This window comes from Neodiprion virginianus, chromosome 6, assembly GCF_021901495.1.
Source record: "Neodiprion virginianus isolate iyNeoVirg1 chromosome 6, iyNeoVirg1.1, whole genome shotgun sequence".
NCBI lineage: Eukaryota > Metazoa > Arthropoda > Insecta > Hymenoptera > Diprionidae > Neodiprion > Neodiprion virginianus.
Window position 1 is genome coordinate 22,721,024 of NC_060882.1, and position 18,361 is coordinate 22,739,384.

Consider the following 18,361-nt stretch of genomic DNA (forward strand, 5'->3'; position numbering starts at 1 on the left):
TCAGCGGCAAAAGTGGTGTACTGGTGACAAACATGATGAGACACCGATGTTGATAGATTCATATTATACCTGTGATTCCTCGTCATTTCAATGATTGCCCTGCGTCTAAACCGAGTGGGAAAACTGTTAATTAGTTTTTTAACGATTCGTTGAACCGGTGATCGTGAAGAGTGATCTTCGAATGTACGTGAAAAATCATATTAACGCATGTCTTTTCAACATTCCAAACTGATCGCGCTGTTATACTCGCGAGGTGCCTAAATAATGGCAAAGATGCCTGCATTGGGCTGTAATAAATTCGAATCAGAAGATTAGGTCGCGACTGATTATGCACTCTATACAGCTAATTTCTGTACGTCGATATTTTGGCCATCTGTCGTACCTTATAGCTTAGCTGTGGTTTGTTCTTTGCATTTGAGTATTGCGTGAATATTTCACGTATCTACCAGCTAAGTTGCAAGGCGTATGCGTTGCAAAAGAATTTTGCATTTACCACAGAATGAGGCAGTAATTATAATAGTTTCGACAATACCAAGATGAAAATCCGGCGATTGCCGAAGACAGCAATTTCGAAGTTCTGTTGTAATAACATTTAACGATGCAGCATATCGTATATTATGCGAATGAATAGCTTGGCTTGATTAGAAAAAAGTGCTAATACATGGAAGATGATAAATTTTTGCCACTTAAGCCTGGTGCCTATTTTGCAAACGCGGTGAAGACTTTTGTCACCTTGTAAAGATGCCAGTCTCATTAGCAAATTAAATTATGATTTATTCCTAAACTCATCAATGCAGCAAAAAAGATGTTTGATGACTTTGCATTTAACACTTTCACGAATGGCACGTCTCTAATCCTTCACGTATGTAGTTATTCGTCGATAAAGGGCCAAGCATGAGGAAACCTGCGGGTGCACGTTTCGAAAACTGTCCTGATGCGTAAACAGACCACAAATAGTTTGGAGATTTTAGACAAAATAATTTATGTATCCGTAAGCCAATGTCTGCGTTTTCTCACTATTTTATTTTATGTTTTTTACGTGATTATTGTACAATACCGCAACTCGAACTTCGTCATAAACATAAGTGAATTGTTATCAAACCTTTTGACACCAACAATGCTTTGAAGTCGACTGTATGATGCTAAGTTTTCAATCGATCCGTGTCAGTTGAATCATCTTTTTCGCACGAATGCAACTATTTTACCAACGACCCCAACGACTCTCCATAAACGGTCCTTTTTCAATTTACAGGTCTTTTTGGAGCTCCGTGGTAAAGATGAGGTAGGGCAGCTAGTTGGCGCCAAAACCCATGGCGCCACTCCGCTGGTTATGGCTTGCAGAAATGGTCACTACGACGTCGCTGAGTACCTCATTGAAAAGTGTGACGCAGACATCGAGCAGCCTGGATCAGGTAAGAGCTTCGGACTAGGTGTAATCCCGGCATGTCTGCGAAATCTAAGGCAAAAAAATATTATACCCGTAATATGATGCGGCACAGAATTGGAAATTCGTACTGCGAATTTGGTAGCAGTATTAGTGGCATTATTTTTGCATAGTACATTGGTGGCAAATCATATTAACACTAGGTTCGGAACACCTTTTATCCTTGTTTTTTCCTTTCGCTGTTTGTCCATTTAAAGTCGAACACGTAATCAAACAGACGAAATGTCAAGGCTTCGATGGTATTGACTCGACTGTTTTTTACGTGCCCAATCAATAAGGCCCGGCAAATATACACATGAGTATGTCTGATTATTAAAACTGCTTCTACATGCTATGTTACTAAAAAGCTTTTGGAAAATTATTACCACACTGAAATTTGACCTCTTGAATGTTTGATTTTTATTTTTCCCCACTTACAAATTTTTTAATTATACTTTTTTGTGTTAAAAATCATTCTTACACATTCGATTGTTAATTGTATTAACCGGTTGACCCTCACAGTCTAGGTCACCTGTTATGCGTTAGAGAGTATACATGTATCTAAATCTATATTTCAATATTATACAAAGGTCGGGACTCTGATTTGAAAACTCTCGACTAATTATTCTCCTCGATTTTTTATTGCAGTAGTATTTGATGGCGAGACAATAGAAGGCGCACCGCCCTTGTGGTGCGCAGCTGCTGCAGGCCATTCCGCATTGGTAAAATTACTCGTAAGAAGCGGCGCTCAAGTTAATTCTACTACAAAAACTAATTCCACCCCCCTAAGAGCCGCGTGCTTTGATGGACACTATGCCATCGTTCAATACCTGGTGCAGAATGGCGCAGGTAAGATTATTATTACACCATATTCATTATTCATATTTTATAAGTGATTCGCGGGGTGTTTCGATATTTTCTAATCAAGCCACGTTGTTATTCAAGTTAAACATTATACGCATGTGCAAAGAATTCAAATGGAACCAATCGTGCGCACGTGTGCAGTAAATATAAGTAAACTATAAACTACAAATTTTATAGAAGTAAATTATAAGAAAGTATAACCGAATTAGAGCTTTAGAAGCAACAGCAATAAAGTGGACTTGAATTTTTTTTCTCCTCGTCACGATATGCGTGAAAGGTAACAACGATCACTGATCGAAATTTCAGATATAGAAGTCGCGAACAGACATGGTCACACGTGCCTAATGATCGCGTGCTACAAAGGGCACATCAGAATTGCCAAGTACCTTCTTGCCATGAACGCTGACGCGAATCGAAAATCCGTCAAGGGGAATACAGCGCTTCACGATTGCGCTGAGAGCGGATCTTTAGAAATATTGAAAATGCTAGTGGAACACGGGGCTCGGATGGATGTGGATTCGTACGGAATGACACCTTTGCTCGCAGCGGCCGTTACAGGTGAAAACTGGTTCCTTATCTGGTTTTTGATGCAGTCCATCTCGCGTCTACGTGCTTCAGCACGCCAGAGTACTCGGTCAGTGTTTTTACCGTTAACAATATGACGATATTTCTTATACCTCAGGTCATACACACATAGTCGAGCATCTGATTGGAATGCGACACCTGGTTGGCCGTAAGGAGAGAATAGACGTTTTAGAACTACTCGGCGCTACCTATGTCGATAAAAAAAGGGACATGATCGGAGCGATGGAACTTTGGAGAAGAGCGATGGAGGAAAGGTTGGTTGATATGCATAGCTTCTTTTGCACTACCTCATCGGGCCATACCGTGATGAAAGATGCGATTCTGCTTATATGTTGTGTATTTGCTCACCGTCCGCCGTGAAATTGCTGATGTAGCTTTAATGATCACAGGTACTCGGAAGTTCCGATCATGCCGAAGCCAGCACCACCACCTGCCGTAGCGGCGTACGATTTTGCGCGTGAAATAACTGACCCTGAAGCACTGGACGAACTGCTGGCTGATCCAGATGAAACGCGAATGCAGGCATTGGTAATCAGGGAACGAATATTGGGTCCGGCTCATCCAGACACCAGTTATTACATAAGATACCGAGGTGCGATCTACGCCGACGCTGGAAAGTTCGGACGTTGCATAGAGCTTTGGAATTACGCATTAGATATGCAGCGGAGTATCCTCGAACCATTGAATCCCATGACCCAAAGCTCTCTCTTCAGTTTCACGGAGCTTTTTAGTTTCATGATAGGCGAGGAGGGCAGACCGACGAGCAGAGGTCGCAGAGTTCCTCCCGTAGAACGAAACGAACTTGTCAGAGTGTTCAATAAAGCGGTAATCAACGTTATTATTACAATCTCATTAATTGACGGGATAAATTGAATAGCGAGAAACATGTGCTAAATAACAACGGTACAAATTGAATTCATACATTTTTTCCAACTTTTGTAGGTTTTTGAAGTCAAACTGGGAAAACAGATGTTGGATAAAGTACCAGCGTGCGAGCGTGACCTGAGTTTTCTGAATCGAGTTCTTGTCATCACATTACACCTGGCTTGTTTGCTAACCCACAAAACACCCCCACCAGATACAGAAGCCCACAGAGAGCTGCACGAAGCTATATACGACTTGGTCAGAATAAACGCAAAGGGTAAACAGGTGCGTCGCTCGAAATGATATATTATCGTTACTTCTCCACTAACGCGTTGCGCAACGATAATGAAATGTCAGTAAGACTCTAGCCCATGAGAATCATTTTTTTTACCAAATAAGTCAATGGTGATTTAGTTATGTAACCGGATACATTGACTCGACGAACAGAGCTGTTTGTATCGTTATCTCATTACATAAACTGGGCGTTTGTAAAAAAAAAAAAAAAATATATATATATAGGATCACCATTAACGTGGATTTTTCTATTGTGAATACAGGGCAGAGACGCCTTGCAGCTGGCATGCAGCAGGGATGCGACGGTGATCGCAAGGTACCGAGCTTGCGAATTTCCATCTCCACATTTGGCAAAAGCCCTGATAACGACAGGCGCCGATGTTATGGCTCGCGATGCCGACGGAAATACGGCGCTCCATCTTGCCGCGTTGTCTCATCCGTGCCCACCAGCGTTGGCGAAGACGTTACTTGACGCCGGTGCTCATTTGGATGCTGTGAATGGTGAAGGAAAGACTTTCGAGATGTTGTTGAAAGATCAAACTATTTACGATGTCGTAGAACCGCTCAAGTACACAACACTCGCGTGTTTAGCGGCCAGAGTTATAAGACGGACCCATAAAAGTCCCGAAGTACCTAGACACTTACAGGCTTTTGTCGCGATGCACTAACAAATAGAAATACCATAGAAGTTGTCTCGTTAAAATGTGCTAAAAACTGTTTACAACGATCTGTTTCGAGAGACTAGAATTGTATTGGGAAGAAATCTACGAATTATTTGATAGTGATCCTAGGAAAATGAAAACCATATATTTTGGCTAATCAAGAGTAAACAACAGTAGTTCAAATAATCAACAGTCCGTTATCGCAGAAACGCGCAGTTATTGTTCTGGGTGGTGTTATCAGTCAGATATACAGCTGATTACATGTCAGTTAGCAGGTGTAACGTTCCACTCAACCAGACGAGACAATTTCTCTGGTATAAGCACTGAGGCACTATCGACTACTTGATTCCTTACCCTGGGAGATCGTAATTGCATAAAGAAAAGCAGAGGGCTGTACTGAGAAATCCGTCGAATAAATACAAACTTTTTAGTATGGTAAGCTTGGAAACTCGCAATATTTGCTTATACATGAAACCCTACACACGCCATACTATGAATCTACATTACTATTGTCATTATTTGAAAATAGAATACAGAAACAAAAATATCAAATTTATAGTTGCTTGATCGAAGTATCACCTGTTTGAAGGTATATCGCGTGTGAATAAATATAATAATTCATTACTTAACATGGTTTTAGTGGTATTTCTGGCATTGCTATGACACGATTATACGTTATTTGTAGATCTGAATGACACATCAGTTTATACAATATATCGTTGGGTTATAGAATACAAATTAATATTTACTAAATAACCAATAAGTCGGGCGAGATGATCGAATAATGTGCAACGGAACCTTCAGCCTTGCCCAACACGGTTACTTTCATCTTCAATTGTGATAAAATAAAACATATATATACATACTATAAATATAAAATATTGTTTTTTAATATAAAGACTGTTTGAAAATACAAACGTGTTAAGAGAAGTATACCAGCTATCCTTTATTTTTTCACACATACTCATACACACACCTCTGGATACATTTTACGTTATTTTCCAATTATTGATCATATTCCGTTCCACGTATTTTATTACTGTATTGGATCGATTCTTCAAGTTACAGTACGAAATTCCTGAAAATGAAACAATATTTTTTAAAGACACATTCCTTCTCTAGAAACCTACCTTTTTGGTTCTTCGTTTCCCTCACTTCGGCACAGGAATCGATTTCGTCCTGAAAAATATTCAATCCCATATGCTACAATATCATTGGAGATAGCTAATTTTACATTGAAACTTTAGATATCAAAGGTATTTGACAACGATCGGCAACGAGAATAATATTTTCTTAAGTTTGTCATATTTTCAAGACTGAGAACTAAACGATTTTTATTAGCTGCTTAGATTTTTGTTATAATCAACATTTTCCATTCTTTAAAGGAATACAAACAGCTGTTACAAATTTGCTAATAAAACATTTTTTGTCTTCTTTGGAATTTAATTCAACTGATTTATGTACATACTCAATCGAAAAATCTTACTTCACGTCTGTATTTGTTTTGATAAACCTCAATTGTTAGTTATTCGTTTCAAGCAAATATTAAAGCAGAGTACCATAAAGTGATGATCGTATCTGGAAATTACTAACTTCATAGAAGTATTCAACATTCGAACGCTATGACCGCTCATAACAAATTGATATCGATTCTTGAAAGAACGGCAAACCACCTATAAGGTGAAAATATTCGAGCGTCACTGAATATTATATATCAACATCTACCACACACCCATTGGACGGTTTGATTTAATTTGCAACTTTCCTCCTAGTTCGATAAGTATGGAAGTTGAAATAACATGCCAATTTCAAATCGAAACTTTAAAGACACATAGACAATTCAAAACAGCCAACATAATTTGATACAAAAAAAAACTCATAGTGATACAGCCTGAATTGATTATCACTTTAAACTAATTTGAATTTATTAGAAAATGGAAAAAAAATTAAAAAAAAAAAATCTAAAAAAAAAACGGAGGTATCGAATTATCAAACGAATTTGGAGTCACGTACAATACAATTTGTAGTTATAAGACCAATCCCAAATAAAATATGCCTCGTAGTTATTAGAATATTCCACTTCCTAACACAAAATACCTTTTTTTTGCATCATCTGTTTGCGGAGTTACGGCATGTAAAAACACCTTTAAATTATCTCACCTGTATTATCAACGAGGATCCAATTTGCCATAGACCTTTTCCGAATGTCGACAAAGATCAGTAATTCCCTCTGTTGAAGTGGTTATTACACAAGAGCACAAAAAATAAAGTACAAAACGCCCCAAGTTGAAATCAAGTTGAAGTTGAGTTTTATTCAGTTACGATCAATGAAGTTGTTTTTACACAAGAATGTCATACAATTCACAGGATATTCCTCCAGGTCTATGTGCTGCCGAGAGAAATTATGTGTTTACCAAAAAATTACCATCACTTCCAATATCTTATTGATTTACTAATTATTGATTAACTAAAAATGTTAGAGTATGTTATGCAGATATAAAATTACTCATTGGAAATGTGATATATGTTTTGGTGAACATTAAGTGACGTTGTTATTGGTACAATGAAACTGATTCACCAAAATCTTGAAGTGAGTGAACCCCAATGGACCACCTCAACATAAAAATCAGCTAATTACACTCTCTTGCCCTACGTGTGCTACAAGAATAAAGCGCAATGTGTTTAGAAAACAGGCCGACAAATCTTGAGACCAAACTCTGCTACCTCCTAAGTCTGGAGTGAAAACAGTGCATAAAAAGAGTTATCGGCATGAAACCTAACAATCTATGTCGAGCTCCACAACCACCTGGTATCTTCTCTCAGTCAATAATCGATAGACCAAACAAGATTGTTGAATTGTTTCACAGAAGAAATACATTAATCTCATTGATCAATTTACAAACAGTTGCAATATCCACTACCGAATTGACGATAATAGCTTAAATGTATAACAGTGTGTTAATGAACATAACCGGTTTGATCCACCGCTGTTGGAATACCTTAGGAATCTGGTAAGAATGGGACACCCTAAGTTGAATTACGATCTCACTTGTCATAGTACTAAGAAATAACTTACATACTAGTTTGTGTTACTATTAATAGTAATCTGAGAAAGCAAATCTAAGACCTATATAGACGTCGCAAACCTAATTCTAACAACTAACTAATTCTGTCATTGAATGAAACAACGATTTAGCGATGAAACAACACGGATATTATACCTTAAAAATACATGTTGTAATTTAATCACGGTAAAATTATCCATTGACAAAAAATTACTTGGTGGAAGAACGAGCCCAAAGTAGGATGAAAATGCTGATCAACGTTGAATGAATTTTCCAACTATTACTTTATCGAAGACAGATAGTTCTTACCGCGACTAGAATACTTTTACTCCTACAACCCGAACGAGCCACAAGTTTTGACATCAAAACACATGCAATGCAGCCGACACTATACGACCTCGCTTCGGTTATGCAAAATTGCTTAAAATAAAATCTGGTACTCAGTGGAAGTTTTATTGAGGATTACCTTGGAGGCGAAGCATTAGTAGAGGCGAACGTCAATGTTCCTACCATCAATGCGTGATCGGTCCATCATTGCTGAGATTGTTTTGTTAAGAAATCAGTGAATCTTTGTGATAAATATACATAAATATCTGAAACATTATCCATCATATATCGTGACATACCAAACTTCGTAAATCGACTAAAAATTGGATGTAGTGAAGAAGTATCAGGGTTCATACGCTTTTTGGAATATGAAATTCGATCACTTATCCAGATATTCCAAAAAATAGGGGTTTTTCCAGTAACCTTTCAAAAAATATGTCGCTGACTACTCACAGTTCTTTTACATGTTGATACTAATACCTTTAGTATATCCTAATAACTGTATTACTGCCTGCTATTCATTTACAAACAACCTGCGATTTTCCGTAAGAAGAAAAGCGAACGAGGTTTGGTATTATGTAATATAGATAGAATGTATGAAGTGGGGTGACGGAACAAAATTTTAACTGCAATTTTTTTCCCCTAAGATCGATAGTACTATAAGAACAAGTTTATTTCTGCGAGACTCAAAATTCCAGTCTTATTTTCGAAATTCCCTGACTTTTCCCTGCTGTGAGAAATTTCCCGAGTTTTCCCGGTTTTCCCTGTGCGTACGAACCCTGTATATGCACCTCATTCCGTTTGCTTAACATTTAGTAAAGGATACCGACAGCTCGCTCAGCTTCCCATTCAGAAGCAAATCGGACTAATCCCATGTCAGAGCCCCGCATCTCAGCAAATTTCACTTCACCAACATCTTGAAATTTATCACGTAACATCTGCCATGTGGTACTTGGTGGTAACTGAAATACATTTAATTTGTCCTCGCAAAAGTGATATATTACTAAACTATTGATATCAGACATCGAATTACAATTGAATTGAAGTTACTGATACTGATTACTATACTTACATTGCCAATTAGAATTGTATCGGAAGATCTTCCACCATTGGTATTTTGTCGATTTCCACCTACACTTTGGTTTTGATTTGTAGAAAATGCCGCTGTTCCTCCGGACATACGATCATTGTCTCCTCTAAAGTTCCCATCGAAATCCCTGCTACCAAAATTTGAACCACCAAAACTGTTACTTCCACCAAACCCTACTTCGTTGTCCAACTTTCCCATACCCCTAGGTGCAAAGGCACCAAGGTTGCTTTGAGCATTGGCAAAAGAAGCTTGAAGATTAGAAAGCCCTCCAACTCCACCTCCAAAGTTGTTGAGATTTGATGCTAATTCATTTGTGAGGGACGAATTCAACAATGAACTGGTTGCTAGATTGCCACCCAAACCACCAGCTAAACTGGCTTGAAGTGCTGCCGCATTCGAATTTGAGAGTGCAGATGCTGTGTGAAAAGTAATATGATATTTTATATCTGTATACAAACTAGCTACAGCATATCAATGATTTTTGAACACAGATAAGTCTTACCGGTATAATCAATAGAGAAAACAATACGACTACAGAACTTTATTAATGTCTCGTCACAATTTTTGAACGAGTATATTCAAAAACAAGTTCAACGGATTAATAAAAAGTGATTTCATGAAAGGAACTTACCTAGTTGTGCAGGTACAACATTATTTAGCCCACTGCCGAATGCTCCTGTGGCAAGGACTGGTGTTGAGATAGGGTTAACTGCTGGAGGATTATTTGGTTGCACACTTGGAATGTTCCTAGCTACATCCATCAATCGATTTCCACCAGCACCAAGACCCATACCAATTCCTTTCAAACCTATTTTTTAACAATAAAAATGGTTAAGCTCAATACCTAGATGTCTCGTACATGTTTATTCAAAAATTAGAATGACACAGCATTTTATTGAAATGAGCATAATTCAAGGCAATTGTTTGAAAAAATTGCAATGAAAAAATGTAATTTAAGATACCTTCAGGGAGTTTAGGAGGCATATCAGGCTCATTGGCACGGTCAAGCCTCACAGTCATACGGCGGTCAAAAAGTTGTTGATTATGGAGCATAGATATGGCTTGGACTGATTCAACGGGATGATCATACTCCACAACCCCAAAACCTCTAGATTTTCCATCTTTGTCTTTGCCGAGTTCGACGTGAAGTACTTTACCAGCTAATTTGAAAACTTCAAGTAGTTTTTTCTCATCAACTTTGTAATCCAACTGAAAAATGAAGAAGGTAACAAGATTTCTAATGTAATTCTTCATTACTATGAAAGCCACTGCAAAGACCCTCTCATCTTCCACTCACGTTTGCAACAAAGACTCTGGTAACCAGAGGACCAGAAATTCCCAAGGACTCCAAGAACTGCGTACTGAGGCCATACGTATTTCCAAATTTATTATCACCGCCACCACCTCCACTACCACCTCCAACGGGTGTTTGCATATTTTGTCGACCGCCACTGGACCGTGGAGGATCTCTAAATCTGTCTTCTCGTGGTCGATCATTATTGCGTGTCGACGCTAGCCGACCATACTTGTCTCGCTCGACGTCGTAATCCTACAAAAAATAATGAATTTGCAAATTTGAGTTAAAGTTATCCAGAGATAAGAGTACACTTATGATTAAAGGTAAAAATGTCCTACTTCTTTAACGACCAGCTTCCTTCCTTTGATATCAAATCGATGCATTTTATCAACGGCTATTTTCACCGAGTCTGCGTCTTCAAATTCAACGATGCCGCATCCTCTTGGCTTATCATTTTCATCCATAAATAACTCAACGTGAGCAACTTTTCCAACTTCATTTCGGAAGAGATCTTTTAAGTCCTGCCACCGAAAATCGTAAGGAATATTGGATACGTAGATTCGTCGATCGGATACCTTTCTTCCGGCACTTCGGTCGTTCCGTTCGCGGCTACGATCGCGACTGGTTGAATTCATTCGCGGTTGTCTGTCAGATCTGCGGTTACGATCACGTTCTCGACTTCGGTCCCTGTCTTCGTTACTGTTTTGCATTTGCACCCTAGAATTAGAATTTATTTACCAGTTACTAGAGTTACGTTTGCAGACATCGTGTTTGTTATCGCCTTGCCGACTTGACAACAGTTTCCAACAGCGTTAGAAATCCTTATTTTTCTGTGGAAAATACAGGAACATCGTACTCACTCCTCTGCTTTAATCATAGCAGTGTTATTGCTCTTCGCCACGAATGCGGATCACACCAATTACTTTCACAGGAATTCGCACACAGGTAATATATCTAGATTTATTAGCGGCTCCTTAGCATGCAACACAAGAAAAGACGCGTCCCGCAAAATGGCGGGGAAATGATGAGCTGCGAAAACCGGAAAGAGATCCGGACCGAATCGATTGTCGATTTTTTCGATATATGAATTTACTAATAGGGGTCTTCACTGAACTGTGTGTAGTTGAGGGCAGCACAGTTACAGGTTCCACAGAGGCGGGAAAATTTAATTCTTAAATTTACTTTTCATGATTAAACAACATTTACTTTAACGAATGATTTATCAAATCACTGATTTCTCTTTATGATAGACAATTTATGCATAGATAAATTGTAATAAATAAAATAATAATTTGTTGTTAGAGCAAAATTATTGCTTTAGATACATTCATGATCGACACCGTAATTACATACGTTGACTGAAGATGTATAAAGACTGCTAAGTCTTATGGGCTTTTCGTAATCGATAATGGCCGACATAAATTCATCGTCAAGCAGTGCTCTCTGCGTCCTCCCCTACACGCGCAACTCAATACGATAAGCGGTCGGTATGTAGAGGCGACGCGAACTGACGTTACCATCGCTCATAATCGATCAGAATCGATCTAAAATCGGTTAGCCGAATTCCTCAGTTTGGAAATAACCGCGCAGTAGAGCGGACGGATGAGAATCGCGCTCCGCAGATTTCGAGTACCGGGTTAAATTCTTTCCCTCCTGGATCCTGCGCTCCGGGTTCGCTTCCTGGTGCAACTCGACTTCCAGGACAAACGCTCGGTAGTTTCTATGATCCAGGTCCGCTACCTGTTGAAACTCGACTTCCAGGACAAGGGCTCCGTAGTTCTGGCTGTCCAGGTCCTTGATCCGGTGACTTTTGACCATCAGAACTAATTTTCCGTAGTTCTGGCTGTGCAGGTCCTCCACCTGGTGGATTTTGACATCCAGAAAGAGCGCTCCGTAGTTCTGGCTGTCCAGGTCCTTGATCCGGTGACTTTTGACCTTCAGGACTAATTTTCCGTAGTTCTGGCTGTCCAGGCCCTCTACCAAAATAACCCAAAAAGCCGTGAGACCATAGTGATGATTGTCGAGCTCAAACGTAAAAAGTAATGATTTTTACCAAGAAAATTCTGAACGAAAATCAATGTGATTTAACGTTTTTTTCTGAATTTTTTAGTTCATCGATAGTAAAAATATATGTCAATTCGAAGTAATTTTAGTTTTTGCATTTCAGACAAAAATTACGTACGCCATCTTTCCTGTCGATTCAAGATTCCAGCAGCGAGGCGCTTCAATTGCCATCTAATAACTTCGCCATTTTCCGAAAATTGATGATGGGTAGAGTTTTCTTGTACTGTCCAAATGTGAGTTAAGATACACTCGAAATTTCGAAAAGCTTCGTTAGTTATCTCCCATTAAAATAAAAATAGCCGACAATCAACGTTTCGCTTAATAATTATCGTATTTGATTGATTGAAAAAAAAATATTTGTACTTTTCCCGATCTTTCATATGGCAGCATTTAAAAAACCCAGTTTCCACATTGAACAGACATGAGAGATATTTTTTCTCCATTATCTGATTTCATCATTGACCTTTTCTCGGTGTTACTTGAATATTTAGCTATATAATTATTGATTGCTTTCAGTTTTAAACCATTTGTATACGATAATATTACGAAATAAATAATTACAATCAACTATTTTCATGTAAACCAAAAACAAAAAACTATGTTACTATTTGTGTATGGTGAGTATAATATTCTTATAATATTTAATGGCAATTGTAATTATATTTTATCTGAAATTTTTTAAACTTGTCGTGTTTACAATAAATTATTTCAATTCATTTTTCGCGCAAGCACAAATTCAGTAGCTATAAATGCGCTTATAAAATTTATTACATTCTCTATTATTTGATCAATTATACTAATCCTTGCATAATATTCTTGACGTGTTCTTGTACTGAAAATATTTATTACTATCCCGAGGTGGTCGGCGGTGGTTGTTGGGGGTGGTTGGCGATGGTTGGAGGTGGTCGGACGTGGACGAGGAGGAGGACGAACTGAACTGAGTCTCAAAGCCCTGTTGACATGAAAGCAGCTATTCGATAGAAATTATAGTTTATAGTTTGCACGGCCCATTGCTTGATATTTCATTATGAATACATATGTTTCAATGTATTTTGGAATAATTTATCAAATATACAGAGGTCATGTGCAAATAATAAATGAATTGATTCGACCGAAGTTTGATGTATTCATTGGAGCTTCAACAATAAATTTAAGCTTCGTTACCTCTTTTATTTTATTATGGATAATCAAAAACATTTCCGACTATTCGTGCTGTGGAAGCATGGGGATTAAACCAAATGTAGCAAGAGATTAGAAACAGTGTATGTAGAGTACGGGTATTTTTCTAAAAATGCAAACACGTGCCGCTAGCTTAGTTTTGACATATCTAGAATACCACGCCTTGCGAATTAGCTTACCAGACAGAGATGAATGATGAATTTTAAGGACTGCATTATCGTTGTTGAATACTCTATGCCTCATGGGAAACGAAAATCTGTAACGATAAAATTGATGCACCGGATCATCGTCGACTTTGACTTTTGAAATGTCCTACCATTTCCGAACACCTCCAACCATCCTATTTACCTATATTACTAGATTAGCTATTGTATGAAAAGAGAAGAATTATTCACTTCGAAATGGGATTCTATTCGACGCGCGCTCGATGTATTCCATAACATTAGTATTCATAATTATTTCAACAACTTTTCATTTGCTCTCTCGATCTTGAATTTTCGTAGGCATATAATCAAAACGCTGTTCTAGCTAGTCGAGCGTGAAGTATCTACGTTGGGTAGAGAAGCAAAATTGTTTTTCGAAAAGTATTCGGATGGAAAAAAATTCAGAGTAACTGTAATACATCACGGATGCGCTAATTTTGAACGAGATGAAATGGATGCTTCGTATATGAGACAGTATTTAACGCTGCGTAGTGATTTAAAGACCTAAAAAGATGATAGGGAGAGAAAGAACGAAGCTTCTTAACACTTCGAGTGTATTTTAACACACATTTGAAAGATACGAGCAAAATTTTTCATCATCCAACTGTCGCACAACGGCAGCGTTATCAGCTGACCCGTTAAGTGAAGGATATATCTTCAGTCAACGGCTGACCATCGAAGGGCCTGGCCGCTTGAGTCTGGAATCGGAAGGAAAGACAAGGTGCATATTTCTTGTATGAAATGTGAAGACTAAAATCATTATACATCGTATCATATCATCATACATCATACATCATCATACATCACATCATACATCATCATACCTAGTATTACAGTTCGAAACCAAAGTTTGAATTTTCGGATGTTCGGAAAGTGACGTCACCAATCTAAAATCGGCTAGCCGAGTTCCTCAGTCTGGTAACAACCGCGCAGTAGAGCGGACGGTTGAGAGTCGCGCTCCGCAAACTTCGAGTACCGGGTTCTCAACCTCCCGGATCCCGCGCTTCGGGTCCGCTACGTATTTCGAGTACCGGGTTCTCAACCTCCCGGATCCCGCGCTTCGGGTCCGCTACGCGGTGAAACTCGACTTCCAGGATAAGCGCTCCGTGGTTCCTGGTTCATGTTTACAATAAATTATTTCAATTCGTTTTTCGCGCAACCCCAAATTCGGTACCTGTCAGTCCGCTAATAAAATTTCTCGACTTCCAGGATAAGCGCTCCGTGGTTCCTCGTTCATGTTTACAATAAATTATTTCAATTCGTTTTTCGCGCAACCCCAAATTCGGTAGCTGTCAGTCCGCTAATAAAATTTCTCGACTTCCAGGATAAGCGCTCCGTGGTTCCTCGTTCATGTTTACAATAAATTATTTCAATTCGTTTTTCGCGCAACCCCAAATTCGGTAGCTGTCAGTCCGCTAATAAAATTTCTCGACTTCCAGGATAAGCGCTCCGTGGTTCCTCGTTCATGTTTACAATAAATTATTTCAATTCGTTTTTCGCGCAACCCCAAATTCGGTACCTGTCAGTCCGCTGATAAAATTTCTCGACTTCCAGGATAAGCGCTCCGTGGTTCCTCGTTCATGTTTACAATAAATTATTTCAATTCGTTTTTCGCGCAACCCCAAATTCGGTACCTGTCAGTCCGCTGATAAAATTTCTCGACTTCCAGGATAAGCGCTCCGTGGTTCCTGGTTCATGTTTACAATAAATTATTTCAATTCGTTTTTCGCGCAACCCCAAATTCGGTACCTGTCAGTCCGCTGATAAAATTTCTCGACTTCCAGGATAAGCGCTCCGTGGTTCCTCGTTCATGTTTACAATAAATTATTTCAATTCGTTTTTCGCGCAACCCCAAATTCGGTAGCTGTCAGTCCGCTAATAAAATTTCTCGACTTCCAGGATAAGCGCTCCGTGGTTCCTGGTTCATGTTTACAATAAATTATTTCAATTCGTTTTTCGCGCAACCCCAAATTCGGTACCTGTCAGTCCGCTGATAAAATTTCTCGACTTCCAGGATAAGCGCTCCGTGGTTCCTCGTTCATGTTTACAATAAATTATTTCAATTCGTTTTTCGCGCAACCCCAAATTCGGTACCTGTCAGTCCGCTGATAAAATTTCTCGACTTCCAGGATAAGCGCTCCGTGGTTCCTGGTTCATGTTTACAATGAATTATTTCAATTCGTTTTTCGCGCAACCCCAAATTCGGTAGCTGTCAGTCCGCTAATAAAATTTCTCGACTTCCAGGATAAGCGCTCCGTGGTTCCTGGTTCATGTTTACAATGAATTATTTCAATTCGTTTTTCGCGCAACCCCAAATTCGGTACCTGTCAGTCCGCTGATAAAATTTCTCGACTTCCAGGATAAGCGCTCCGTGGTTCCTCGTTCATGTTTACAATAAATTATTTCAATTCGTTTTTCGCGCAACCCCAAATTCGGTACCTGTCAGTCCGCTGATAAAATTTCTCGACTTCCAGGATAAGCGCTCCGTGGTTCCTGGTTCATGTTTACAATGAATTATTTCAATTCGTTTTTCGCGCAACCCCAAATTCGGTAGCTGTCAGTCCGCTAATAAAATTTCTCGACTTCCAGGATAAGCGCTCCGTGGTTCCTGGTTCATGTTTACAATGAATTATTTCAATTCGTTTTTCGCGCAACCCCAAATTCGGTACCTGTCAGTCCGCTGATAAAATTTCTCGACTTCCAGGATAAGCGCTCCGTGGTTCCTCGTTCATGTTTACAATAAATTATTTCAATTCGTTTTTCGCGCAACCCCAAATTCGGTACCTGTCAGTCCGCTAATAAAATTTCTCGACTTCCAGGATAAGCGCTCCGTGGTTCCTCGTTCATGTTTACAATAAATTATTTCAATTCGTTTTTCGCGCAACCCCAAATTCGGTAGCTGTCAGTCCGCTAATAAAATTTCTCGACTTCCAGGATAAGCGCTCCGTGGTTCCTCGTTCATGTTTACAATAAAACATTTTAATTCGTTTTTCGCGCAACCCCAAATTCCGCAGCTGTCGGTGCGCTAATAAAATTTCTATAACTTTACAATCTTCTCATAATCTTTTTGGTAAAATATGTCGATAAAAAAATTATATCAAACCTTACACATTATTTTTGATTTGTTCTCACGCTGAAAATATTTATTAGTATTCGAGGTATAACCTGAGGTGGTTGAAGGTGGTCGGAGGTGGACGAGGAGGAGGACGAGGAGGATGAGGATTTGTGCTGGGTGAGTAAAACACTTTTATAATATTTGATGGCAATTGTAATTATATTTCATCTGAAATATCACAAACTTGTCACGTTTACAATAAATTATTTCAATTCATTTTTCGTGCAAGCACATATTCGGTAGCATGAATAATCTTGTACAATTTATTATATTATTAATTAATTGATTAATTACATTTATCCTTACACAATATTTTTGATGTGTTCCTATACTAAAAATATTCATTACTATTCCAGGTATCACCCGAGGTGTTCGGAGGTGGACGAGGAGGAGGACGAGCTGGACGAGGAGGAGGACCAGGTGGACGAGGAGGAGGCGGGGTGGGTCGTGGGAGAGGACCTCTCCTCTCCTCAGTGGAGAGGAGGGGGAGGGGCAGGGAAGGGGAAGAGGTGGGAGGGGAGGGGGAAGGGACGGGACGGGAAGGGAAGGGGGAGAGGTGGCGGGGAGGGGGACGGAAGGGATGGGAAGGGAAGGGGGGGGGGGTGGGGGGGCGGGGGAGGGAGGGCGGGCGGGAGGGCGGGAGGGCGGGAGGGAGGGAGGGAGGGCGGGAGGGATGGCGGGGGGGGGGGGGGGGGTGTGTTGCTCTATTAAGTCTAACGGGCTCGCATCGACATCCGTCCTCCACTCTCTTCCTCCCGCCCTCCCTCCCTCCCGCCCACCCGCCCGCCCGCCCTCCCTCCCTCCCACCCTCCCCCCCCCCCCCCCCCCCCCGCCACCCTCCCTTCCCTTCCCATCCCTTCCTTCCCCCTCCCCTCCACCTCTCCCCCTTCCCTTCCCCCTCCCCTCCCACCTCTTCCCCTTCCCAGCCCCTCCCTCTCCTCTGAGGAGAGGAGAGGTCCTCTCCCACGACCCACCCCGCCTCCTCCTCGTCCACCTGGTCCTCCTCCTCGTCCAGCTCGTCCTCCTCCTCGTCCACCTCCGAACACCTCGGGTGATACCTGGAATAGTAATGAATATTTTTAGTATAGGAACACATCAAAAATATTGTGTAAGGATAAATGTAATTAATCAATTAATTAATAATATAATAAATTGTACAAGATTATTCATGCTACCGAATATGTGCTTGCACGAAAAATGAATTGAAATAAATTATTGTAAACGTGACAAGTTTGTGATATTTCAGATGAAATATAATTACAATTGCCATTAAATATTATAAGAATATTAATTAATTAATTAATAATGTAATAAATTGTATAAGATTAT

At 39.7% G+C, this 18,361-nt stretch overlaps 2 protein-coding genes and 1 long non-coding RNA gene across 7 annotated transcripts in view; 2 read left to right on the forward strand and 1 right to left on the reverse strand.

Annotated features, from left to right (window-relative positions):
* The window catches only part of LOC124306724 (protein fem-1 homolog CG6966), a 29,562-nt gene extending 23,940 nt beyond the window's left edge, over positions 1–5,622 (forward strand). For all 3 annotated transcript variants that reach the window (XM_046767668.1, XM_046767669.1, XM_046767666.1), the window contains exons 2-8: positions 1,253–1,412; positions 2,072–2,272; positions 2,594–2,845; positions 2,970–3,126; positions 3,262–3,697; positions 3,815–4,021; positions 4,294–5,622. In XM_046767668.1, coding sequence (XP_046623624.1) covers positions 1,253–1,412; positions 2,072–2,272; positions 2,594–2,845; positions 2,970–3,126; positions 3,262–3,697; positions 3,815–4,021; positions 4,294–4,698 — 1,818 coding nt within the window. In that variant the 3' untranslated portion in view covers positions 4,699–5,622. The remainder of the gene's footprint in view (positions 1–1,252; positions 1,413–2,071; positions 2,273–2,593; positions 2,846–2,969; positions 3,127–3,261; positions 3,698–3,814; positions 4,022–4,293) is intronic.
* On the reverse strand, positions 1,272–11,542 carry LOC124306725 (myelin expression factor 2). Of its 3 annotated transcripts, none has more exons than XR_006908668.1 (10): positions 11,332–11,542; positions 10,810–11,188; positions 10,472–10,723; positions 10,137–10,383; positions 9,806–9,982; positions 9,157–9,590; positions 8,911–9,046; positions 8,224–8,294; positions 5,823–5,871; positions 1,272–1,456 (listed from the first exon to the last, which is right to left on the reverse strand). XR_006908668.1 is itself a non-coding variant. In XM_046767670.1 (9 exons), the coding sequence occupies exons 1-8, from the start codon at positions 11,346–11,348 to the stop codon at positions 8,239–8,241; spliced, it is 1,698 nt and encodes a 565-aa protein (XP_046623626.1). In that variant the 5' UTR covers positions 11,349–11,541; the 3' UTR covers positions 5,614–5,871; positions 8,224–8,238. The 3 variants fall into 3 exon arrangements, 1 of the variants encoding a protein (XP_046623626.1); XR_006908667.1 differs by lacking the exon at positions 1,272–1,456 and adding an exon at positions 5,614–5,770; XM_046767670.1 differs by lacking the exon at positions 1,272–1,456 and having other exon boundaries at positions 5,614–5,871; positions 11,332–11,541.
* Positions 11,543–12,268: 726 nt separating this feature from the next.
* LOC124306927 (uncharacterized) lies at positions 12,269–13,537 on the forward strand. The gene is made up of 3 exons (XR_006908722.1): positions 12,269–12,510; positions 12,639–12,768; positions 13,394–13,537. It is a non-coding gene; the product is annotated as an uncharacterized LOC124306927 (long non-coding RNA).
* Positions 13,538–18,361: the final 4,824 nt, after the last annotated feature.